Source organism: Phaseolus vulgaris, chromosome 3 (genome assembly GCF_000499845.2).
Source record: "Phaseolus vulgaris cultivar G19833 chromosome 3, P. vulgaris v2.0, whole genome shotgun sequence".
Classification (NCBI taxonomy): domain Eukaryota; kingdom Viridiplantae; phylum Streptophyta; class Magnoliopsida; order Fabales; family Fabaceae; genus Phaseolus; species Phaseolus vulgaris.
In genome coordinates this window covers 39,624,778-39,651,986 of record NC_023757.2, presented here as the reverse complement: position 1 = coordinate 39,651,986, position 27,209 = coordinate 39,624,778, and the positions used below count along the sequence as shown (strand labels likewise).

At 34.4% G+C, this 27,209-nt stretch overlaps 4 protein-coding genes across 5 annotated transcripts; 2 read left to right on the top strand and 2 right to left on the bottom strand.

Annotated features, from left to right (window-relative positions):
* Positions 1-2,079: 2,079 nt before the first annotated feature.
* LOC137807623 (uncharacterized) lies at positions 2,080-4,597 on the top strand. The gene is made up of 5 exons (XM_068608348.1): positions 2,080-2,613; positions 2,963-3,724; positions 3,823-3,902; positions 3,997-4,068; positions 4,163-4,597. Exons 1-5 carry the CDS (start codon positions 2,287-2,289, stop codon positions 4,404-4,406), a joined length of 1,485 nt encoding a protein of 494 aa, XP_068464449.1. The 5' UTR covers positions 2,080-2,286; the 3' UTR covers positions 4,407-4,597.
* Positions 4,598-5,447: 850 nt separating this feature from the next.
* Positions 5,448-9,913, bottom strand: LOC137807622 (uncharacterized). 2 transcript variants are annotated; one of them, XM_068608346.1, is made up of 6 exons: positions 9,105-9,913; positions 7,187-8,182; positions 6,898-7,068; positions 6,345-6,487; positions 6,034-6,144; positions 5,448-5,929 (listed from the first exon to the last, which is right to left on the bottom strand). In XM_068608346.1, exons 1-6 carry the CDS (start codon positions 9,222-9,224, stop codon positions 5,851-5,853), a joined length of 1,620 nt encoding a protein of 539 aa, XP_068464447.1. In that variant the 5' UTR covers positions 9,225-9,913; the 3' UTR covers positions 5,448-5,850. The 2 variants fall into 2 exon arrangements, with proteins under 2 accessions (XP_068464447.1, XP_068464448.1); XM_068608347.1 differs by having other exon boundaries at positions 7,187-8,085; positions 9,105-9,430.
* Positions 9,914-16,840: 6,927 nt separating this feature from the next.
* LOC137807624 (110 kDa U5 small nuclear ribonucleoprotein component CLO) lies at positions 16,841-21,868 on the top strand. Its single transcript, XM_068608349.1, has 10 exons — positions 16,841-17,787; positions 18,202-18,270; positions 18,342-19,535; positions 19,663-19,761; positions 19,861-20,019; positions 20,097-20,182; positions 20,270-20,468; positions 20,638-20,748; positions 20,876-21,082; positions 21,293-21,868. The coding sequence occupies exons 1-10, from the start codon at positions 17,050-17,052 to the stop codon at positions 21,389-21,391; spliced, it is 2,961 nt and encodes a 986-aa protein (XP_068464450.1). The 5' UTR covers positions 16,841-17,049; the 3' UTR covers positions 21,392-21,868.
* Positions 21,869-22,769: 901 nt separating this feature from the next.
* Positions 22,770-26,095, bottom strand: LOC137807626 (probable protein phosphatase 2C 27). The gene is made up of 4 exons (XM_068608350.1): positions 25,616-26,095; positions 24,629-24,826; positions 23,708-23,919; positions 22,770-23,492 (listed from the first exon to the last, which is right to left on the bottom strand). Exons 1-4 carry the CDS (start codon positions 25,787-25,789, stop codon positions 22,931-22,933), a joined length of 1,146 nt encoding a protein of 381 aa, XP_068464451.1. The 5' UTR covers positions 25,790-26,095; the 3' UTR covers positions 22,770-22,930.
* Positions 26,096-27,209: the final 1,114 nt, after the last annotated feature.

The window sequence follows — 27,209 nt, the reverse complement described above, 5'->3', positions numbered from 1 at the left end:
ACGACCATAGCGACGATTGAGGCCGAGATGGTGCACCAGGCGTTGAAGAGGAACGTTGATGTCTTCGCTTGGACAACAACCGATATGTCGGGGGTGAGCCCGAAAATCATTACCCACAAGCTCTTGGTCTACAAGGAGGCACGTTCGGTAGCCCAAAAAAAGTGCAAGCTTAGCGAGGAAAAGATGTTGGCAACAAAGGAAGAGGCGAAGAGGCCGAGAAACTCCTATCAGTCGAGTTTATACGAGAGGCCCGGTACACCACTTGGTTAGCTAATGTAGTCATGGTCACCAAGGCTAATGGAAAGTGGAGGATATTTGTAGACTACACAAACCTCAACAAGGCATGCCCAAAGGATTCGTACCCACTTCCAAGCATTGACCGGCTGGTGGATGGTGCAGCCAGCCAAAAAAATTAGACTTTCTTGGACGCATATTTTGGCTATAACCAAATAAGCGTGCATCTGAGGGATAAAGAGAAGACTGTCTTCATGACAGATGGTGCGAATTGTTACTATGAAGTAATTTCGTTCACCCTAAAGAATGCTGGAGCAACCTATCAGAGGCTCATAGACAAGGTCTTTAAAGGGATGATCGGCCGAAGCGTGAAGGTATACGTGGACGACATAGTCGTAAAGTCGCACTCGTGTGACCACCACATCAAAGACTTGGACGAAGTCTTTGAAGCTCTGAGAAGGACGAACATGAAGCTCAACCCCGAGAAGTGACCGTTCGATGTTGAAGGCGACACGTTTTTGGGTTTTATGTTAACCCACCGAGGAATTGAGGCGAATACGAATAAATGTCAGACACTAACCGAGATGAGAAGCCCTCAAAACGTGAAGGAGGTGCAACAACTCATCGGGCGTCTTACCACCCTCTCGAGGTTCGTCCCTTGTTTGGTCGACCGCACGCGGCCGATGGTGCAATTGCTTTGTAAAGCGGCAAAGTTCAGCTGGGGTGAGAAATGCGAAGAAATCTTCTAGCAACCTTGTTCGAACAAAGAGTAGCCTGAATCGTTATCTTGATTCCAAGTTCGTTCGAGAACAGATAACATAGTGACTAATTACTATCTAATTTAGTTAGTATAGTGACTAACTATTTTTTATCTCTAAATTTAATTGTTATTTATAATTTTCTTGTAGTGTATATAAATATGAACCATCTCAATTTCAGTTTACCTGATAAATATAATTAATTATCATTTTAATATTTATGTTTTTATATAATAAAACAATTATATTAAAATAAATATTATTAAATTTTATTTTATTTATATTTTTTTAAAATTATTTATATTTGAAATTATTTAAAAAATATATATTTTATAAATTAATTTTAAATATTATAAAAAAATTATTATACTAAATCAATCAAATCATTTACTATTTTTTCACTCATTTATACATTTTTTTTAGTTCCTGCATCTCACACCATTTATTTATACATTTAGATGATAATGATAAATTAACATTACTTCGAAATAATGTGAAATTGGATGATGTAGAGTTACATATGTTTTTTATGTTTAAAAATTTATTTATTTATTTTATTAAAATTAGTACTTTCAAAATTATTTTATTATTTAATATTTAATAAATATATGAATTCCATCCTACTAATAATTTGGTTACTTTATAAATGAATTTGCCACAAGTAATAGAAAAGTTTCTGCATAATATTTTTATAATGTAATACAAAAATAAGAGAGTTATTTTAAGGGCCAAATCAATATATTTACTATTTTTTTTAAGAAGTAAAACAAAAGTTTTATTAAAAGATACCACACACAATAATGTATCATTTCATTGAGATAATTATATTATGTTTCATAAGTACATATATGCCCATGTATATTCTCATGAAGCACTCCACCAAAGTTGTATTTGCCTTTTATAAATGTTGAATAAAAAAATATACCAAAGATAGTAATAACAAAAATAATTGATTTAATGGCAATCATAAAATTAAATAAATAGAGATTTTTTTTTCTGTAAAATAATGTAATAAATAATTTATTTTCATTTCATTATGAGATGGAAAATAATTAATGAAAAGATGTTGGGGAGTGGTCACATGCATAGGTGTTTCTTCCACATTCACAACGGCTAGTTTGTAATTAAGCACGAAGTGACTGTTTATAGTATTCTTTCCAAATTCAAAATCTGACCAACACATAATTTCAGACACCTTCTTCAACTTCTACAAAACAAAAACATCATCACTCTTTTGCCGCAAAAGTCACAGTCTCTCTGTTCACAAACCTTCATCTAACTTCAACAATCCATAATGGTGTACTCCTATTACACGCCCACCTACTACTCAACCCTCCATGACTCCATCACCTCGCTGTGCAAGACCATTCTTCCTTTCAGCTTCAAGAAACGACCGTTACCTGCGGCAGAACACAAATTGTCGAAGCTGCAATCAGACAACCTTAAATGGCAGCAAGACTCTTTCCACCAGGTGCTGAACCTGATGGGTCTCCACAAAGAAGGCATTGTGGCTGAATCTGAGGTTTCAGCCTTCAGAACTCACTTGCTAGACACCCTCATTGCTTCTCCTCCAGAACAAGAACACCCTGTTATATTAAGAGACAAGCTTCTCTTTCTCCAGGTCAGTTTGAATTGGAGTAATTTTTCAATGAAAGCAAATCTTTGGATGTTTTTTTTAGTTTGGATTCGTGCTAGATGATCTAGTATCACGTCAGTAAAGTGGTTTTAGGTTAATATTTACGTATTTGATTTCGCGTGGAACAATTGATTATGGATCTGGAATTGATTTTGAATGAAATAGTTTAGATAATTATTTGGGATAATATAAACTTTGTTTCTGATCTTTTACTACTATTTTTGACTTTTGAGTTGAAACACTAAAACATGCATTTTTTACAACTAGTTTATGTTAAATTCACAGTCAATTTTGCAAAATGTTTGTTGAAACTTGGATTTTTCTTTGTCACCAGGAACTTCTTTATGGGAAGTGCATTTCTGAAGAAGAATACCACTCTTCTAAGAGGCCATTGCTTCAGAGGCTGGCGGCTCAAGGCGCTCAGATTGAAGCCAGGGATGTGATAGTGGCAAAGACTAAGGAATCAAAAGAGAAGTTGGAAGAAGAGTGGTCGGTGATTGACTTGAAGGATGAGAAAGGCTCAGTGAACAAAGAGAATTCGGGTTGTAAGAGCAGATCTAGTCAGGGATCATCTATGAAGCAGATTAAAGGAGCTGCATCTGTTTTTGGCTTTGGCAAAGGTGGAAAAAATGGGACGGAAAAGAGCATATTTGATTCACCTTACTTGTCTGCCAAAAATGAAAACCCTTTCTGGGATGCTCAACCAAAGGGAGCACAAAGTGAAGGAGGTTCAATTCTTATGGAGGGAAGTGAGCCTCCAGAAGCAGTTAAGGAGAGTAGTGGTTTGGAGAAGTTGAAGAGGAAACCATTTAGGGCTTTGTTTCATAAGGAGCAAAGAGAGAGAGATGGTGGTGGTGCTGAGCAAGATCAAAGATCAGGGAAATCAGCTAAAAAGCAATGGGGATTTGAAGGGTTCAAGAAATGGAAGAGAAATGAGTTAGAAGATGAGACATCTTCTTTGTCATTTGGTGAGAGGTCAGATAATGAGGTATACTCAGGTCCCTTTGCAAAGGGAATTGGGGAGGGACCAGACACCAAGTTAATGAAGAAGAAGTTGCATTCTGATGGTTCCCCATCTGATTTTTTCATAGATAAGGTTTTATGATCCTCCCTTCCTTTCAATCTATGAATCTCATTTCCTTATTCAGTTAATTTTGGGCGTGTAATGCAAAATCTTTTGTACACCATAAATAGGTTTTGGGAGACAAGATAAAGAAGGAGTTGTCCAGAATCCAGACAGAACTCAGCAGCACAAACCCACATCTTAAATTTTCGTGAGTATTTTCTCATATGTGTATGTCATTTTTCTTAGCTTTTTGTTACATCAAATCTTACATATGAAATTTGACAAGTTACTTGTACAAACAGGAATGATCAGATTGAAGCAATTTCTACCAGAATTCCAGTGGACAAGGCTGAGTTGAAAAACTACTTTCCCAAGTGAGTCAACATAAACCCCTCTCTTTCATATATATATACGTTAAAATTTCAGCATTGTTTTTATGTAATTTTGAAATAATTGTTGTGTTCGAAGATCTTGGTGTGACCGATACGGAGATGTTGTGCTGGACGTAGTGAAGAAAGAATTCAAAGATCATGTTGCGGAAATGGAGAACATGCGCAACGTTACTAGAGAAAAACACAGCAACTCTAGGTGGTGGACAACGACAACAACAACATTTGACAAAGACGAAAACATTCATCCAAATCTTTTTGCTCATCGTGAAAACTCAATTCGCTGCAGTAACATCAATCCATTTTCTCATGGTTTCGCTTAGTTTAAGGTCTGGATCAAGCTTCCTCTCTACGAAGCTCATCCGTACAGTATCTGTTGTATTTGAGAAAAAAAAAACCTAGAATTTGTAATTACCGTCTCAATGTTTCTACAGTCTATGATCGTGCATTTCTAGTGACAAGTTAAATATTGTTCTGTCAATTGATTTTACCTTCAAAAATTTTATTCTTGTTATGGTGTTCGCTCAAACATACAATTATTATTTGATGTTTCCCATATAAAAGAAAGGTTCGAAAACAAAAACAGCATTTCAAAGAAACACAATGGATATAACAAAACCATGGTTATAATTTGTAGACAGTGTTCGGATCACGATTCACGAATAATGTGGGGACAAAAAGGAAATCGATAAACGAAATCTAGTAGAAAATAATTGGCAGCAGAAGGCGGTAACTTTTTTCACCATCTTGGCTTCAAAGTTTAAGACTGTTAACATGTAAGAGAAAAAAGAGAAATATATTGCACCCACTAAGACACTAATTCTTTAAAAAAAAAACATAAAGGAAAAACTAATCTAAGTTGATATAAGGGTTATAAGCTAATACAACCTTCTCAATTTGGAAGAAACATGTTAATAGAAGTCAATTTGTTTTTGAGCTTATTAAAAAGAGGTTGTAACTTGTAAAAGAGTTTTGTTGAACATACAATTTTCAGCTTTGACATGAATAACTTTTAATGAATTTGTTGTTGACTAGTTCTTGAATATAATGAAGGTCTCTATTTACAGCAAGGATGTTGTCATAGAAACGTGTCTCATTCAAACTTTTAAAATATTTACAAAACATGCAACATATTAAAATTTATGCATTATATAGATTTTTTTTACAATAAATATCTTCGAATATAAAAACTATTTTTTTTTTATTTGCAATAAACACTTTAAACTTTACGGTTTCGTAACATATTCTAATACATGTATTCTATAAGATAAATGTTTTATATATAATTGAGATTTTAAATAAATGAATATCTTTGATGTAATAAATTATATTTTTCTTTTAGTATGCACAATCTAGACATTAAATTGACAAAAAAAATAAAATCGGATAAATAAGGTACAAATTGTGTGTCATATGAATATGTGCTAGATAAATAAGACTACGGAATCATCATAAAATTCGGATACAAAATCTCACTTTGTACTCCAGACTCTAAAAACGTTTTATGCATATCATTGGCAGTGGCCGAATGTGTTTTAAACCATTATTTTTAGCTATTTGAAGACACAGTTCGTATCAATTCAGTCTATTGAAGATCTGTGATGTCAAATTAGTCTCTTGAAGATTTTGGGTGACACCAAAAACAGTTTCTTGGTCATGTTTGTGTCTGACAATAGCCTGAACAGTGTTGGTGCCAAGTGGATATCTTTAAGAGGACCCAAATGGAAGCTTGGTCTAAATTTTAATATTTACATTTTATGTACAATGTCAATGAGATTGCACTTCTGAGTTGGCAGAAGACTCTGTGAACCCTCCACAGACATTGCCACGACACAGAGGACATACACTGCATAAGAGGAAAGCTAGGTAAGTGGTTGTCTATGAAATGGAAATAGGTAAATATGAAAAAGAATGATACAAGAAGACTAGTTTTGGCTATAATGACAGTACCCGTGTATTTCTTTAAGCCACTTGTCCACACATGACATGTGATACTCATGGAGGCAAGGAAGAACTCGTATTTGGTCCCCTTCTTCGTACTCCGCCAGACATATGTAACATCTAGCATATTCCAAATTAATGTTTAAGAAATAAAAATAATAAAAAACATGAAGTTTCATGTAAGTATTCAAGACCAAACAAACTATCATTACCACACTGACATGGACTTTTCAAGCATTAAAAGCTAACAAACCATAACATTTAATCACATTATTCAGACCCACATTCTTGCTTAACACAACTAGGATAAGAACCCTTACTGTTCAACATCATTGCCTCCATCAGCCACTTCAACCTTTTTGTGAGATTTCAGGGGAAAGGAATCAACAATTGATTCAGGGGCAGGGAGTGAGACCATGGATAGAGACAGTGATCCAGGTTGCCGATGGATTTCATCTAAAACCTGCAATCCAAAACACTAGATGACATCTCAACACTCCAAAACATTCACTGACCTATTAGATAAGAAATAAAAATTGGTTTTCCTACAGAGAAGTGGCACAGTAAAAGAAGTCCAATATCGTATAAAAAATGGCCTAACTTAATCACAACATCAGATAGTCTCAATTATCAGGAGGCATGACACTCTACACTTGGGATGCTCTTATCTAACGAGCACACTACATTGTCAACGGTATCATAATTAGATTTCACTGGCTGAAATGAAACTCGGTAAGAACTGGGTTTAAATGAAATGCTTAATGTAAAGCAAAAAATTAAGATGTAAAGCAAAATAGTGCAGGAAAAAAAGGGTGGAAAGCTAAATTGAATTAAAACTAGCAGCAAACAGTAAATGTGAGAGAAGGTTAAAACCTCAAACAACGCCTCAGCCAGCATGACTATTCTTGAAATACTTGCTCGAGTGCTTGATTCATCAGCCATTGGGGAAGACTCGCATGAGCACATGCCATCTGCATGGAGTCCTAGTGGACATGAATTCCATCGACCAATCTCATCAAAGCCACCACGAAGCCTATCCCAGATCTATAAAAGTAATCAAACAGCTTAAGCAACACGAAAGGGTTCATGAATCCAGATAACAAATCCAAGTAGATGATATAAGCAATTTGAGGCATTCTACGCTCCAAATTTTCAAAATCACCTCAGATCTTGAGTGCCGCCTTCTTCGTTCATTCAATCTGTGAATTCTACTGCCCATATATCCAGAAGCACCTCCAACCCCATCATTTGACAAATCACCACCAAAATCAACAAGCCATCGATCTTGAGATCCAGGATCATCAGCAACTGCAGTAGAGAAGACAATGGTTGGAGAATCACCAAGCCTTCTAGAACTACGTCGTGAAAAAGCATCCCAAAATAATCTTCTACCACTCCTTCTAGCATCATGATCATTAGCATCAGCATTGCTTCCAGACAAAATATTGGAAGATATTGTGACCACGTCAACTTGAAGCACACTATCATTTCCTGGTCCTCTTTCCCGATTGGATACAAGAATACCTAAACCTGAAGGTATTGTCTCACGACAAGGTTCTTCTTCTTGCCCTTGAGAAGTAGCTGCTAAGTTGGAACCTTGAGCAAGGTTGGAAGAATTCTGGATAGAAATGAATGCACTATTGTGATTCTCAACAGAAATTTCCCCAGAACTGAAATTCACATGCTCCCGGGGGGTTGAACTTCTTGGATGCACTGTCTCATGAGAGACTTGAGAGACACCACCACTAACCACTGGATAATTAACGTCATTAACTACATCCTTGTTAGCAGAAACATTTACAGAGACTGGATCTGAAGACTGCTGTGCTACAAATGAAGTACTAGCTGTGTTGCTACTATCACTATATGATTCACGACCACTACGACCAGCACTTACCTGACAAGGAGGGGCTTGCTCCTCATGTTCAGACAAGCAGTTCCTGTGACCATGTGTTGCAACGTTTCTATAAGAACTTCCAGCACTAGTATTCCCATGGAACTCGGTTCTCATATCAGATGAGGTTGAAGTTTCAGCAGGGGGACTGCAGCTAATTCTAGCTTCTGTACATAATAAAGATGTTTCCTCAGTGACTTTATGAATTTCACCTTCAAAATTTCTTGCTAAATGAACCTGAAGTTCAGCTGAATGTTCTTCCATCTAAAAACACAATATAAGAATATCACTTCCTTCATCAACCTCTCTCGGCTATTTAAACAATCTTCCTCAAATTGTACCATCTATTTAACATAGCTAGTGCACAGAATTTCAAACAATACTAATAAGTTATAGAAAGTATTCAATAAGTTAACATATATGATCTTTGGAATGCATCCATGTATAGATTCAGACGTGCATAAAATAATATTGACCAACTCGTCTCCAGAATTCAGACAATTCAATAAAAAGTAAAGGAGAAAGAGTTGAATTCAAAATATTGTAAATTGTGAAATTTTAAGTTCTCCAGATGTTAGAGATTTGCACCATTTACTGAATCATTCAAACCACCCAGGGAAAACAATAACAAGAAGCTAAATCCGATCATTCTGACAAAGAATGATACCACGGCCAATTAGGCATCATCAGCTGATAGTTCCATTGATTAAGCTCAAATACGTCAAACCGTATTATTCAATTGACAAATTATCGGATTATAAAAGCTCCAACAACTATGACAATCAATCAACACCCCCCATAAACTGCGAACAAGTTTATGTGTAAAAGATGATCTCACACAATCAATTCCGAAAAAGGAAAATAAAAAACCTACTAAAAAAGCCAATACTTTGACAAAAATTCTATCCATGAGTCAAACTCAATCGATTGTCATGGCCCTCTGAAAAAACTAAATTTGCATTTTGCAACTACACAGAAAAAAAGGGGCCACGGATTTTTAAAAAAAGGCACATACAATTACTTTTGTTTATCCCTGTGGTTAAGGAGGGGGATCAGATGGATGAATCCCAGATGAGAAAAATCAATTTTTTGAATTTTAAAAAGTGTAGGAGAAGGCAAAATAAGAAATGGGTATTAAGGAAATAGAGTGGAAGAAGGGATTTTGGGGATAGAGGGAGAAGGGTACCTGGTGAATGGAGCGAGAGGTGGAGGTGCCACATAGAAGAGACGACAATCTGAAGCGGTTGACCCTGTGAGTAGAAGAAGCAGAAGGGCGAGAAGCATGTCTACTAGAAGAGGAACCCATGGTCTTGGAGAGAGAGATGAGAAGAGAAGAGAAGAGAAGATTAGAGGCACACAAAGAACTCACCACAACCAAGTAGCTTCCTTGCTTGCTACCTAGCTAGATGTAAGATGTGGATGCTTATTGCTTCATCACAATGGAAAGCATACCAACTTGGAGCTTTTCTTCATTTTCAATTATTTCTCTACTTTGGGGGCTCTCAATTCAAACACTCATAAGTGTTTTCTTTCTTGTCTTTTTAATATTATCACTTTCTTTTCTCACCTTTTTCTCTAAATCTATTTTAAAATATCATAAATAATTTTCATTTCTATTTCTGTAGATATTACATGTATTGTTAAGTGAAAACTCCACTTTGACTCATGTTAAAGAAAACTACTTCCACCAAATATTCTTCTTTATTACTTCTTTAAAATACATTGGATTTTCTACTATCAAATTTCCAATCAGAAAAACAACCTTAACCAAAATACTCTTCGAGTATAATGAAATTATTTAGAAATGAAATAATCTCATATCTATTCTGATGTTCTTTTGGATAGCTGCAAAATTTAGATTTATCTAATCACAATTATTTTGCTGAAAATGACTAATTTCATTTGGATATAAAAAAAGAAATCGGTTTATACATGGGAAAAAGAGTCTCCATGAAGTCGAAAAGGAAAAAATGTCGAAAAATAATCACAAGCTACAAATTTTCATATTACAAAAAACTTATATTTTTATATTTTTCTTTACGAATTTAAGTTATTATCTTAAACACACCACTTATTTTACAAACATTTTTTCCTTAGAAAGAGCAATTGAAATATTATAATTTAGTTATCCCAAATAAACTCTTGAACTTCGAGTCTGATAAAAAAAATGTATGTTTTACTTTACTCGTTGAGAGGGTAGGCAAAGTTCTTTATTATATCTTAAGTATTTAATGTATTTATATAATTACAAGTTAATTTTAAGGTTATTAGCTATTTGATATTGTGGCATGCCAGTTCTCTTTAACCGATTACATGAAAATAAATAATAATAACAACACTATATTAAAATAACTGTATACTTAGGGATTTTAGGATTTTTTAACACTTCAGTATTTAGTAAATACCGACGAACTCCATAAAAACAAATTGTTAAAATTAAAATATAGTAATATAAGTTAAATTGTACGAAGTTAGGATGTACCAATATGGACTCATTAGTAAAAAAAATTATTAATACCATATAAATAGACACAATAGTTAAAAAAAAAAATATGTTATTACTATAATATTTATTATGTATACCAAAGGTGTACTTTCATTTAGAGTCGAAATTCAAATACTAAGAAAAAAAAATTACATAGAGATTAACTGATAAAAGATATTATATCAATATCCAATTACATAAGTGAGAGATGAAATTGTTATTTTTATAATAATGATCTATAAAATATATTTTAACAAGATTTTTGTTTGATTAACAGTAAAAAAAAAATGATCCAAATAAATAATACATAAAATTGTAAGAGGAAGATCAATTTCAACTAAACATCCGTTTATAGGGTCTGAAAGGTTAATAGAGATATGAATTTGTTGAATTATATATTATTATACATAGCAGTAAAAGTAACGAATGAGATGATGTTATGATTGAAAGTAAAAGGAAGCAGAAGACCGAATGGAGAAGAAAAAGCCAAATCCATAACAGCTCACAGCACGTAAAAATGTGGTAAGTTTTTGTTTTGTTGTGTAAATGGCCATAGATGTGGTGGCAATAACAAAGAGAAGAAATGTGTGATAATAAAGCATAATAATTGGCAGGGTGATGAAAACAAAAATTGTTAATTTCCACGAAATCTAAGTAAATTAGAGAAAAACAACAAAAAAACAATGCTTTATGACAATGTTGTATACGGTAGACTATTGACTTTGTCTATGAAACATACTTGCCCGTTTCTTCTTTCTACCATAAATGATAAATAGACAAACCATTCGTTGCTTACTGTGTTTGAATTTAAATTGGTACAACGTCACATTTTCTTTCATTCTACAAACGTCTCACCTAAATCATCTCTCTTTTTATTTGCCTTTTTCAAATCCTTAATGTTCTTTCTTCACATATTATTTCATGGCTCAATTTGTACGTGAAGGGTCAAGCTCGTCAGAGAGAACAGCATGAAAAAATTGATAAAATTGTTAAATTAATAAATAAATTATTATTATTTGGTAGCGGGTTTGGGGAAATTTGTGAAGAGACAGAAAAACATAATTACCAAAATAGGTTGCAATTTTATTTTTTTTTTATTTTTTTTTACTGATAAAATCCGTCCATGTGATACTGTTGAAGTGAAATTGATCCACACGATTGCTTTTGTATCAACTGTTTACTATCCAACACATGCTTTGAAAGATTGTCGTACTTTAATTAAAAGATTGTCGTACTTTAATTAAAAGAAGTATAATATTCAAATAAATCTCATGTTTTTTTTAAGGTTTTTTTTTTTGCCATCTCCCGAAAATTAGGCAACCCTTGGGCCACCTAGGCTTAAGATATATGACCCATTTGCTCTTTGATAAGCTTTCTAAGAGTGTCTTTTCCTACCTCTTCATAACTTTTTGTGTCACTTCATATTTTTAAAATATTTAAAATATTCTTTTATTTAATTAATATTTTTCTATACTGTATTATTTAAAAAAATCGGATTTTAGAGTTTGCTTGAAAAAATCTTATAAATTCTGTAATACACAATATATTTCTTTTAAAAAAATACATTCTCAAAATTCAAAAGATTTTTGTTTATTGTAGAATTCAGAATGTGTTTTTAGATCTAATAATACACTTTGGATTTTTAATTTAAAATTTATTCTTTTAAACATAAAATTGTTTTTTGGTCTGACATGTTGTGGTTCTAGACAAAGTTGAAGAAACAGCCTGAACTTTATTTGCCTAAGTTTAAAAATTCACTTAGTTTTTCTTTGCATCTGGTAATTTATTCTAGAAAGAAAATGACACATCATAAAAAAATTGTGAGAAAGTGGTGGAGCTACTGTATTCTCGCTCTACATGCAATCCTGACATGATTTTAAATGAAAGTCATAAGACATTATAAATTTCCTTAATTGACCATTTGTCAAATTGTTATGTAAAGGAATGTAAAAGCACTTTTTTCTTGTGCTACATGTCAATATTTGTGTAGCCATATTGATGACAAGCTACCACATTACAAAAAAAAATGGTTAATACGTGCAAAACAGTGAGAATGTTGTAAAATCATATTGATAATGCTAGCTAGCATACTACCAAAACATTAATGTGGCTATGTAAAAGCACAAAGGTAATCACTTCATTTAGTGCTTTGTTTTGGTTTACATCACATATCACTTTTTTTCAGTTTCTATCAATCCAGGTTTTATTTTTAATTAATTTAAATCAAAATTATTTTTCAAATAAGTATTTATCAAGACTTAATTAACTAAATTTCAATTAAACTTAAAAGTCTGTTTCTTGATATGATATCAAAGTTATATAAAATCTATTACAATAAGAGTTTGTTAAGCTTATCAGGTCATGTTATTAGGTCGTTATTTGACTATTCATAAATATATAATCCTACACACAGATTGGAGAGTCTCGACTCATAAGAATGTGTTGTGTGTTGGAGATCCTATATTGAATAAAGATAAAAATATTTCACAATATATAAGTGAATGCAAACTTCGTCTTATGAATTATTTTTTTATAGTTAGAATAAACTTAATGTTCACTTCTTGAAAGTAAGTCAGTAATATTTATTTTAATTAATTTTAATTAAAAAAAAATCAACTACTATTTTTTTGTACATGTAATGGGTTTTTTAATTTATGTTTTGATAACTTTTTTATATTGGACATTAGAATTATTTATGTTTTATATTTTAAATTTGTAACAAGTGTTATTATAGGTAAAGACCTAGAAGTGCATATTGTGCAGTCCATGACCATCAGCTTAAATTGTTGACGCGTTATGATGAATGTTAGTTACTCAACTACTAAAAACAAAACTCATTGACTAGTAGATTGTTAAAAGATAAGGAACTAGTTATTCAGTTTTGTCCAAAATTGTAGTTTATGGAAAGTAGTGCTTTGAATTCCTTCACTCTACAACCAAAATTTTAGTAACTAAAAATATTATATAAGGTTTCGTTGATGCTCACTGTGTGCTTCATCGATTCAACATAAGAGAGAAGAAACATGCACATTCCTCCCCCACCGGGCGCTCCAGGCCCACCACCTCACCACGGTCCTCCCGGCCCAGGCCCACCACCTCACCATGGCCCTACCGGCCCAGACCCATCACCTCACCACGGCCCGTCCGGCCCACCCAATCACGGATCTGCTCCACCACCGCATGCTGCTCCTGGGCCACACGGTCTCCACCCTCCGGCGCCTCCACACCACCGCCAACGCTTCTGATGTAATGCATATCATATGGAGCTTATGAATAAAAATATGCTCATCATATATATATATATATATATATATATATATATATATATATATATATAAATAATGTATTATTGAAAGTGCTTTGATTTGTTTTTGGTATTTTCCATCGTATTTACACTGCAATGTCTATGTTTGATTTCGTATCAAATAATGTGAAATACGTATCTATAATTTAGAAGCGTGCTGAAATTATTTTGAATATTTTTATTTTATTTTGTTACATTGGGAAGATAGATAAAAAAATTAAAACAAAAATGTTATTTTGTGGATAGTTTTTAAGCGGAAAGGAGGCACTTGCAAGAGATAAAAGCTTTTGAAAAAGGTCAATTTCTATAATTCACTAATATCTATACAAAGAAGTTATCCTAAAGAGAAAAAACAGATGAGCATGCTTGAAAATTTTTAGTTTAGAGATAAAGATGAAAGGTAGTATTTAAAAGAAATGGGTGATTGAAAAAATACAGGAGTCCAAACAAAATAATAGTATTTTGTAATTATGAAAATATATTGTTTCGGGTCAAACGAAAATATAAATAACAATGATAACAATTTTTTTATATGTAAGAATGTAGCAAACATCTCTCATGCTGAAAAAAACATACTTATAAACTTAGCTTTAGTATTGGGTATTAGATCAAATACTTATTAGTTCAATTGTAACTTCATTCATACAACTTGCAACACAATAAACTCAGAGTATGAATAACTAAGTGGAATTTAGAAAGACCATCATTATATGTAGTTTATCAAAGAAAAAAAAGTGTGTACAAAATAATTTTATGACATGTAATAAAAGTAAATATTGCAAACTCTTAGAGTGAAAGATAAGATTTTGTAAACATTGATGATTCTTTAAGATATTCAAGTAAATTTAATGTAGAATTATATTATATTATGTATGAAAGTTATGCACAAATACTTTAGAAAATAACACTTAAATTACTTGCACACATATGAAGCAAATTGAGGTTCTTTTGACCATGACGGGTTTTTTTTTTTTGGTTTTTACAAAAATGGAGTCCGTTTAAAAAAAATTACAAATTTAGGCAAGTCGTGCCAATTCGGTACGACTTCATATGCAGAAGTCGTCCCAATTAGGCACGACTTCTGCCATGTCATACTAAAGTCGTGCCAACTTGGCACGACTTCTGCCCCGTCATATTGAAGTCGTGCCAAGTTGGCACGACTTCTGCCCTGTCATACAAAAGTCGTGCCAACTTGGCACGACTTCTACCACGTCATAATTTTTATTTTATTTTTTAATTTTATTGTTTATATATTGGGTAGTAAGTTATGTAACGTTAAAAATTAATTTGATACATAATTTTCTAAAAGAGTGTATCAAATTCACAACAATAATTCTCTATTTATTTTCCAAATACAATAAATTTTCATTTATATATCTATTTCCAAATTCAATAACAATTTTCTTCATTTTTTAATTAATCAAATAATCAAGTTATTGTATTACATTACTGTCAAACATGATCCATACACGATTATCCAATTTTTTGTTCCTTAAAACTAACACTTTTAGAAAATTATGTATCAAATTAATTTTTAACATTACGTAACTTACTACCCAATATATAAACAGTAAAATTAAAAATAAAAAACAATTATGACGTGGCAGAAGTCGTGCCAAGTTGGCACGACTTCTGTATGACAGGGCAGAAGTTGTGCCAAGTTGACACGACTTCAGTATGACAGAATATGACATGGCAGGAGTCGTGCCTAATTGGGACGACTTTTGCATATGAAGTCGTACCGAATTGACATGACTTGCCTAAATTTGTAATTTTTTTTAAACGGACCCCATTTTGGTAAAAACAAAAAAAAAAACCTCATCATGGTAAAAAAAACCGCAAATTGAATGCCTACTTTTTTTTATATTATTTTAAAAAAATACATCTAAAAAAAATTCAGAATATAATATTTGATTTTAGGAATTTCCGTTTCTCTTCAAAATCCTCTTTAAAAGATAATAATAAAAAATAGTAAGATATTATAGGAAATGAATTTCTATTCGATGAAGACAAGATTTTTAAAATTGATATCTTTATCTTCTCCTAAGTCATAATTAAAAACATAACCACGTAATATAATATATACAATTTTGTTTTATAACACTTTTTTTATAATTTATTTTGTTATTTTTTTAATTATAAAATATGATTAGTATGTTTTAATAAAGTTATATATATATATATATATATATATTTATTGTGTTTTATGATTCTTTTTGGACTTTTTGAGTTGGTCCTTCTTATCCTTTCACATTATACACTTATAAGAAAATCAAAAACCATGTAGCCGCTTTTGAAACTGCCGAACTTTAGAGGGCAAAACAGAGATTTGGCGAGGCCGATAAAAACCAAATATGAGTAAATATTTTAAATGACATGGTGGAAAACACACTAATAAAATGCATGCTTTTTCTGGCACGCTAATTAGACTAGTAAAAATTAAAAAGAAAAAACAAGTATTTTATAAATTAGAAGAATCTTATATTGAAGACCCTCCCTCCATCATATCAAATCAAATTTGCAGTCAAACATGTTGAGGGGTGAAATATCTGTTTTATTTTTAATAATTTAAAAGATTTTATATTTTAAATATTTATATTTATAAGTCAAACATAAAATTATGGATATAAAAAAAATATTGAAATAATATGTCATTTTTGAATTTTATCATCCAAAAACTTAGTTAGTATAAATGACATTCCAGATATCAAGATTCATAAACAAAAATAAATGAGTTATGGATCTCGATCCTCAACACTATTTACAACACACCATTTTGAACATGAAAATCCATAACTCATAACTAACTTCCTGAAAAATCTTAAATATAACAGAAAATGATCTTTTGAATATCTAAATGCAGAATATTTTGGATATGGGAATCCAATAAGATCTCAACACTATGAGCTAACATAAATAATTTTCTTTATCTCATAAGAGATTTTCACCTACCTAAAAGTAATGGCTTCACTACAGTATCACAACAACCCACTTCAGTCAAACACACACATCCTACTTCAGTCAAAATGCACAATACAGTAAAAAAACACTTCTTTGCAGTTTCTTTTTTCAAAACAAAAAATATAAAAATAATGTTGGGTTTTAAATTAAATTTTTATGTTGAATGCATGTTGAAAATGGCAACTTAAAAATTATAGTGGGCCGTAGATGTTTATTTCTACGGGCCTGGTCCAGTCCACTTGAAATCCCATCTCCCCTACCGTTCCATCGAGTGGTCACGTTACCCTAAAACCCAAACACCCTGTCTCCGTCTGTTTGAAACGACGGTGAGCATTTCCCTCGCATTCTCTATTCTTCACTCTCCACGCTTCACATTCCGCCATGGACGATAGCTTGTACGACGAGTTTGGCAACTACATCGGCCCGGAAATGGAGTCCGACCAGGACTCTGACCGCGACTCCGACCCCGAAGCCGACGACAACGCCGACGGGAAGTCCGACGGCGGCGCTGCGTCGGACGGCGAGGATCCGAGCAACGGATGGATGACGACGATCTCGGAGGACATGGAGAATCAGGTGGTTCTGGCGGAAGACAAGAAGTACTACCCAACCGCGGAGGAGGTCTACGGCGACGACGTGGAAACCCTAGTCATGGACGAGGACGAGCAGCCCCTGGAGCAACCTATCATTAAGCCCGTGAGGAACATCAAGTTCGAGGTTGGAGTGAAGGACTCCTCCACCTATGTCTCCTCTCAGTTCCTCCTCGGTCTCATGTCGAACCCTACGCTTGTGCGCAACGTGGCGCTGGTGGGGCACTTGCAGCACGGGAAGACCGTGTTCATGGACATGCTCGTGGAGCAGACGCATCACATGTCCACGTTCGATCCCCAGAGCGAGAAGCACACGCGATATACAGACACTCGGATTGATGAGCAGGAGAGGAAGATTTCGATCAAGGCTATTCCCATGTCACTTGTGCTGGAGGATAGCAACTCCAAGTCGTATCTGTGTAACATCATGGACGCGCCTGGCCATGTTAACTTCTCCGATGAAATGACCGCCGCTTTGAGGCTTGCTGATGGCGCTGTCTTGATTGTAGATGCTGCTGAAGGAGTCATGGTATTGCTTATTATACTTTTTTGTTTTTAGACTTTTAAGCATTGGAATTGGAGTGATACTATTATGGAGTTGGGTCTAGCGGATAGGACATACATTGTGAAGAACTAAGGTAGGAATCTCCCGAGAGAGGTGCTTAGGTTTAGTGTTTCATTGTGACTCCCTATGAAGGAGAAACTAAAAGCCATTTAGTTGTTAGCTTCTTGTGATTTCTGCTCCCGTTATGGGGTGAACCACGATTTGAAACTCTGTTAGAAGGGGCGTTTTCATTTAGTGTCTAACCATTTCTTGAATAAGATTGCCTTTGAAGGGGGATTTTTGAAAAGCCAAAAAGGAATATTGTTGCTTTGTAGTTAGTTATTTTGGTATAGTTGCAAATTGCTAAACACTGAGCTTTTAGTGTGTTGTGGTCCGTAGGTAAACACGGAAAGGGCGATACGTCATGCAATTCAGGAGCGGTTGCCGATTGTAGTTGTAATCAATAAGGTAAACTATTTCTTGATTGATGTTAAAGTTGAGTTTAAGTTCTGGTCTTAGTTTTCATGTTTTGACTTTAGGTTGACAGGCTTATAACTGAACTTAAGTTGCCGCCGAAGGATGCTTATCATAAACTAAGGCATACTTTGGAGGTTATTAATACTCACATATCTGCTGCCTCCTCGATTGCTGGTGATGTTCAAGTTGTGGATCCGGTTGCTGGAAATGTTTGTTTTGCTAGTGGTACTGCTGGATGGTCCTTTACGTTGCAGTCATTTGCTAAGTTGTATGGGAAGCTGCATGGAATTCCTTTGGAAGCTAGTAAATTTGCTTCTCGACTGTGGGGAGACTATTATTTTCATCCAGATACTAGAGCCTTCAAAAAGAAGCCCCCTGCCACTGGAGGGGAGCGATCTTTTGTAGAGTTTGTGCTGGAGCCTCTTTACAAGATATACAGCCAAGTGATCGGGGAACATAAAAAGAGTGTAGAGACAACACTTGCTGAACTAGGAGTCACACTAAGTAATGCAGCCTACAGATTAAATGTCAGACCCTTGCTAAGGTTGGCATGCAGCTCAGTTTTTGGTCAAGCTTCAGGTTTCACTGATATGCTTGTTCAACATATACCTTCCCCTAGGGATGCTGCAATTACGAAAGTTGACCATATATATACTGGTCCGAAAGACTCGTCCATTTACAAAGCCATGGCACAGTGTGATGCTGATGGCCCCCTAATGGTTAATGTGACCAAATTGTATCCAAAATCTGATTGCAGTGTGTTTGATGCCTTTGGTAGAGTTTATAGTGGCAAGATACAGACAGGACAGACTGTACGTGTTCTAGGAGAAGGATACTCACCAGATGATGAGGAGGATATGACAGTTAAAGAAGTAACTAAGTTGTGGGTGTATCAAGCTCGAGATAGGATGCCAGTAGCTGAGGCTCCTCCTGGTTCTTGGGTCCTAATTGAAGGTGTGGATGCTTCAATCATGAAAACTGCCACTCTTTGTAATGTGGATTATGATGAAGATGTGTATATATTCCGGCCTCTTCAGTTCAATACACTGTCAGTGGTAAAAACTGCTACTGAACCATTAAATCCAAGTGAATTGCCAAAAATGGTGGAGGGCCTGCGAAAAATAAGCAAAAGTTATCCTCTTGCAGTTACTAAAGTAGAGGAATCTGGTGAGCACACTATATTAGGGACTGGTGAGCTGTACTTGGATTCAATTATGAAGGACCTGAGAGAGCTCTATTCTGAAGTAGAAGTCAAGGTGATCTATTAATTTTCTCTACTCAATTAATTCTGTCATTAACTTTTTGTTCTCTTTTTTTTAGACATGGACTTTAATGTGAAACTATTATTTTGTAATTTGTGAAGCTGTTCATTTGCTGTTTTAGGTTGCAGATCCTGTTGTCTCATTTTGTGAAACTGTCGTGGAATCTTCATCAATGAAATGCTTTGCTGAAACACCGAACAAGAAGAATAAAATAACTATGGTAGGTATATGGCTTAGTTCTTGAATTGAATACGTTTTATATCAGGCTGTTCTATTGCTCGTGTCATCACCACTCATAGTGACCTTGATTTTTCTTTAGATTACTGAACCATTAGAAAGAGGCCTTGCAGAGGATATAGAGAATGGTGTTGTTAGCACTGACTGGAATAGAAAAAAACTAGGTGAATTTTTCCAGACAAAATATGATTGGGATCTTCTTGCTGCACGGTCAATATGGGCATTTGGCCCTGATAAGCAGGTAAATTCTCTTTATGGATCTATTTACCAGTCTGTCATTCTCCGTTAAACTCTGTAACATATGCAAATATAATGCAGGGCCCCAATATTCTGTTAGACGATACTCTTCCAACTGAAGTTGACAAGAATCTGCTGAATGCTGTGAAGGATTCCATTGTTCAGGGGTAACCATACCTGACATCGAACTATTTTCACTTGTTTAATCGATTATGAAATAATTATGATTTGTGAGATTTTATGTCATTTGACAGATTTCAGTGGGGTGCACGAGAAGGACCTCTGTGTGATGAGCCCATCAGAAACGTTAAGTTCAAGATTGTTGATGCAAGGATTGCCCCTGAACCACTTCACCGGGGATCTGGCCAGATCATTCCCACAGCTCGGCGAGTGGCCTATTCAGCCTTCCTCATGGCTACTCCGAGGCTTATGGAACCTGTATATTATGTGGAGGTATATACTCTTACCATGCTTCAATGATGGTTACGTGCCAAATTTGATTGTAATTATTTGTGGTTTTTTACGTTGACTAATGAAATATGTCTGGAATAGCGGACTTTCACTGAAGGCAATAAATTTTATATTTGCACTAATAATGTTATTCTTTTGGCCTTTGCATCAGATTCAAACACCAATTGATTGTGTATCTGCAATCTACACTGTATTATCTAGAAGGCGTGGACATGTTACTGCTGATGTTCCTCAGCCCGGCACCCCAGCCTATATCGTTAAGGTTGGTGGTTAACTTTTACCTATAAACTGTAATAATGGATGTCGTTTCTTTAGACTGCTATGGTCTTGATGGTAGTATTGAGTACATAAAAAATTTGGTTTCTGACTTCATTCCCAATTTATATCAGGCATTTTTGCCCGTGATAGAATCTTTTGGATTTGAGACAGACTTGAGATACCATACACAAGGTCAAGCGTTTTGCATGTCAGTTTTTGATCATTGGGCTATTGTTCCTGGAGATCCTCTAGACAAAAACATTGTTTTGCGCCCACTTGAACCAGCACCTATCCAGCATCTTGCTCGTGAGTTTATGGTGAAGACAAGGCGGAGAAAGGTAAAGCCTTTTCCTCGTTCTAGGCACTCACTAAAGATTATAGAATTTTAGCCCTTTTATTTTATTTTTTTTCTTTAGGGCTCTTGGTGATAATACCATAACGCATTTATGTTAAAGACAGTAGTCCATGATTTGCTTTTATCCTTTTTGTGGAATAACTAGCTAGTGCAAAGCATTTAATACATTTTGCTCTTACATTAAATCTCGCAGGGGATGAGCGAGGATGTAAGCATAAATAAGTTCTTTGATGAGGCTATGATGGTGGAATTGGCTCAGCAGGCAGCAGACCTTCATCAACAAATGATGTGATTCTGTATAAATAATTATTCTGTCGATTTGATCTTCATTCCGGGGTTTTCTTCAGAAGTTTGGGCCTTAAGCAGTTCCGTTATATGTGATGCAAGCAAAGTTTCTAGTGCTTGGCATTGCGAGTTATCTGGATATGGCTCAGCTATTTTCACATACTGGTGCAAGCATCGATGCCGTTGAAATTGCAGTCTACTAAATTCTCTCCAGTGTGAAAAAGCTACTTATTTCGGACGGGGCAGCTTTTTCTATACAAAATTCTGTATTGATGGTATCATTGATCGTGTGGTAGTACTTAATCTTTTCTTTTCTTTTCTTTTCTTTCCTCCATAGATCGTAATTGTACGAGTGCTTGTATTTCTAAGTTCTAACACCTTCATACTATAGGTTCAACTAAATCCTATTTGCAACGTAGATGCAGTAGTTATGGACGTTAGTCAAACCACAAAACCAGATAATGCAGAGAAAAATTTATAAATTCTTCCTGGTCGTCGATTTATATACGGTTGATAGCTGTCTTGAACGACTACAGATCGAGATTTGCTGAAAAGCGTTCAATTGATGTTTATATTATTTTCTCACTGTTAGCGGATGGTGAAAACATGGACGAAAAAAATTATGATAAGTTTCTAGCGAGACAATCAAACACTTTTTAATGTTGTACTGTTCACGACGTCCTATTGCAGCATGTTGATGGAAAATAACTCATCAAATGAATTCTCACATGATACACATGTACCTGCGTCATTCAATGTCGACACTTACTTTGTATGTATCTTCACGTCTTGTTAGGCCGAAAAGTGTTTTTCTTTTGTTGTCCGCTTTGTGACGAGGCCCTTGAATGTTTTGTTTTATGTTTATTTGATTACGATGGAATTCATGGATCAAATCTAGTTTCTACATGTGATACGTAAGAGCATTTTGGAAAATTTCCATGCTTAGAGTAAAGCAATTTGAGTAGTATTTTAATGCCTTTCCTTTTGCTGTTTTTTTTGTTGGTAATATATGATACTCAAGCATTATAAGGAATGTCGCTCTTACAAAGGGCACAGAAGTTTTCAGGTATATCATGTGTTTATCTATTTTGATGAAATAAATCCATTGAGGGAAATTGTACAGATGCTTCTCATATGATACCTGAAGTGGAGACTCTAGTCGATAAAACCATTTGATATAAAAAAGAAGAGGGTGATTGTGTTTGAAATTTAGTTCTCTTCCAAGTTATAGAGCAGTTTTGGTTTAAACGTTCATATGATTGTGCTAATAAAAAAAAGTTCACGGTTTAAAGCCAAAACTACGGGTGATTGTGCGTATAAATCACATTTTGCATGATACACATGATTCAAATTTCTCACTTCCAATTAACAATGAGAAAAACAAATATACGAGATGGTATGGATTTTATTAGAATTTGCATCTTGGTGTGTTCCTTACTCAATCCCCAGAGCAAGAGGAAGCAGAAGGGCATTTTCAGTGTTTTGCATGAATTTATGTACACAGTCCTAGCTCAAAAAAATAATTTGCCTTGCAGACAAGATCGTTCTATCCTTCTAGCAAGCATTTAAGATTTTGAAGTCCCTCAGCAGATATGCTTCTTCTGACTCTAGGCCTTTCTACTACCACAGGAGGTGGTGGTTCTGAGTGAAAACACACCATCACCACTGTCAAGTTGTCTGTTGCTTCTCTCTTTATTGCTTCTTCTATTATCTCTTTGCAACACTGCTTCACGTCATTGTGTTCTTGAAGCCTTCTTCGAGCAAAGTCCACTGCGTTCTGGCTGCGAAAAACATCCCATATTCCATCACTGCCAATTATAAAAAATTCATCTTCTTTGGTCAATGTCAGCAATTTAAGTTCAGGCTCAGCACTCAATGGTCCATCCTTTCCATTCATTTCCTTCATTCCTTCAAGATGCCAGTCGCCTAGAGCACGAGTCACACCTAACTGCCCATTCAGGTAACCATCATCTATGTATCCACCTACAGACTCAATCCTCTTCCTTTCTTTCATGCACAACGGCCTGTGATCTTTGGACATTTCTATGGCCCGTCCACCACGAGATAACACTGCGCGGCAGTCTCCGGCATTGGCTACAAGTAAAGACCTATAGATACAATGACTTTCGTTTAGAACATACAAATAGCTTCATCAAATATCCACTCAACATGTATCACCATTGTTATCATTCAATATTTATGCAACTTGCATTAGGCACTCACGTTTGCCTTCAAGTTCAGTGTGCAACTTTGCCACTGTGAGCTGTGAAAATTATTCTGTGGTTGTGAAGCTAAAGAGTAGCAGAAACGAATTGTTGCTTACCTTCCAAATATAATGGCAGTCAATGCAGTTGTGCCAGAAGACAGGGAAGACTCAATAGAACATGTTCTTGCAAACTCAGCATCAGTCTCCAAAAATGACCTTGTGACAACCTTCTCAAGTTCCAAAGGAAAGTCAGCATCCTCAACAATCACCCGTGGTAGATGATCACGAACGAATTGTGCAGCACTCTTCCCTCCATGTCCGTCAAATACCTGAACAGATATAATTTTCTCTACATGTCAAATCAAATCCTGATTAATAGGTGCATATTCAACTATTTGAAAATTACTAAAATTTGTTTAGCTTTCTTTTGCTCTGAGGTGAATTTCCCTATGATTTTCTCTACTCACAAGTTTTAAGTCAGACTTCAGAGTGGGTATATCATTACAACTTGTAAAGGGAGGAAGAGAGTGACAATGATGAAAGAGTCCATGATCTCAACTCTAAGAAAGTTCAAACAAGGAAACGTTCTCAACACTGAATCTTGTGAACCAGATTGAGGTATTTAATGGAAAATCCCTAACTTTGACTCATGACATCATTTAACATTTATGGTCATTGTCTAGTTTTATAAACATCCATTTATAAGTTAATTTGCTTGCTAAATTTTTGGGAGATGAAACTTTTGTGGCTTGAGTTAACAATGTGAAATGAGACCACTTCTGCAGAAGAAAAAACATATCTAACTAAAGATACTTTCCTATGGGCCAATATGGACTCAACAAGATACTTGACCTTTCTTTTATGTTGTCCATCAGTATCATGGACTACTTTCTTCCTTCATGCTGGGGTCTATTTAGGGTTGAACCATGCATGTTCATTTTTTTTTCTGTTTATTATGACAAATATAATATGACTGAGGATGGTATATACTGAAATTTATGACAACAGGGAAAAAACATAATTGGTTAGATAGCTTACACCATAAAAAGAAATAGCTTCCTCGGAAAGTACGTTATTGCCAAATTTTTTGGCCAAGTCTCCAATGCATATGTGGGTATCCTCCATGGAAGTGCGCTCTCCAATATAACACCACTCTCCAGACCGAAGAGTAGGGACAAAGTTCATCAGGTTCTGTTTTTTGTCCACAGTTTCTGTATCCTCACATATGCTTTCCAGCTAAAAAGTACCAGAGCAGAGAAATGAAAATAGGCTAAGAGGATAAGAGCTCTGTACAGTGAAATAAAGTTAACAAATAGTACATACTATGCAAACTCAATAAAGACATAAAAGGTAAGAAACAGAGGAGAATTCCTAAAAGGTGTATAAGCACAAATGTAATTCTTGAATTATATTCACTGTCAATTTCAGTAGTTTTTAACTGTCATATCTAGAAAGTCACTGACAATTATGAACCAACAAATTGTTCTAACAAGTAGAATCATGTGGAAAATCTAATCGGGATTTACACGGCAATCCAATAATACAATTGACAGCACAATCAATTTCAACATTGATGTGAACTAGTACACGAAGTTAATCTCTATCCAAGGAGAGTAATTAATTTCTACCATAGCAAATTCTAACAATCACTCTTTGATAATCACATCTGAGAGAATTTCAAAATCATGTAAGCTTTATCGGTCATATTTCTCCAGCAGGTTTTTTTCATCTTCTGATACACAAGAAGAATCCAAATAAACCATTAACAGCCATCTGGGCAGACACAGACCAAAATCTAATTCAGAAAAGGACAACATAGAAGAATCCATGACTTCACAAAAGGAAAAAAAAAAAAACAGTGAACAAGATTCACGAATAATAACAAATAAATACTATTGATGTCTCCTCAGCAGAATTGAAACAGTGGCTACAAATTAAAACTACAGTATTGTACAGAAAAAAAAAAAAATGAGACATCCCACAAAGGAACAGAAGAAAGAGAAAATAAGGGAAGTCAATGCTTACAGGAAATGAATTTGCAACACTGATCTGGTCAGTGGGAGCTCTAAAGGAAGAGTCTTTTTCCCTGTTGTCCATGTGGGCTTGCAAGAGATCACAATGTAATGGCCATGACACCCTTCTGTTATCAACGCTCTTCTCTATATCCTCACCAACTTGTTCACCCTCTTGCACACACATGGTGTCAAGTGGCCTGTTCAACTCAGCAACTGGCTCTTGCACTTGCAGGCACAGAAATTAAGTAACAGTCACACATACACAACTCCACACATTAGAATAGAACACTTGATGGAATTTTGTTGCTTAAACCACAGAGAAAGAGAAAGAGAAAGATAGAGAGAGAGAGAAAGAAGATTCTTGGAATATGTTGGGAAAATGATGGCGTTTTGTGTTTATATATATTAGTGTCAGTGGAAAGCAGTGTGAAAGGAGGGAAGGGGTAGCAGTTAAGCACCAGATTTTTCTAAGAAAGCGTGGTCCAAAATTGTTGGTTGAGTTTATTAGGTTGATTCTTTATATTATAATGTTTTGTAACAAAAATAAGTTCCATGATGTCCTTTTCTATGCTTACCTATCATCTTGTCATCCCACCTAGTTTTCTTTTTTATATTCATTTCCCTGTCTTTTCTCTCTTTATTGCAACACTCCCATAATAATATCCCATGTCAAAAATCTTCTCCCATTTTCTTGTTTTTCTCTTCTAACCTCATTCTATTATTCATTTTGTGGCTTTTATTTAATCCTCAGAAGTTGTAGTGCATAATGTTCTTTGGGCTCAAACTGGGTAAGATAATTTCCACCGAGATAAGGGAATTGGTTTGGGAAGTAGGAATACATCATTAAATAAAATTGACCATAGATGTTTTTTTAAAAATATCTAACTTTTTAATATTGTTATTGAGTAATATTAGGTAATAATATTTTTAATACTTTCTTTTTTCCAAATTAGATACTTAAGAAATCAATCATTTTTTATTTAGTTATTTCCTTTACTGATGTCACATTTACTATTTATGTGTTTCTTAAGTTCAGGTATGAAACCATAATTTGGTTTTTTAATCCAATTGGTGCAATTTTAGAGAAATTACCAGAATTAATAAATTTAAAAAAAAAAATTGTTATAAATAATATGTGTTAATATATTATAATTTTATTGCATGAAGTTGTACATACAAAATTTAAGTTCGAATTTGTGAAAGTCAAGTAAAACTAGTTTGACACAGCTTTAATTAAAGGAGAAATTACTGTTAATCAATAATTGTATCTTTATTTAAATTAAAGTTGTGCAACATGACTTTAATTGTCTTTTATATTAAATTGAAGTTATATATCTTTTACAATGAGATTATATTACTAATGTTTCTTAAAATTTAGTGTATTATTAAAAAGATGTTTGATATTTTAGTATAAATGTTTTTAAATAAAAATATTTGTAAAATTAAAAATATGAAAATAACTTCATGTAAATAATGCATAAATTCAGTTTATTATAAAAATATAATTAAAATTGTAACACTCATACATACTTCAACATAACTTCAGTTTAAATTATATTACATTAAAATTGTGTTTGACATGACTTGAATATAATTTTATTTAA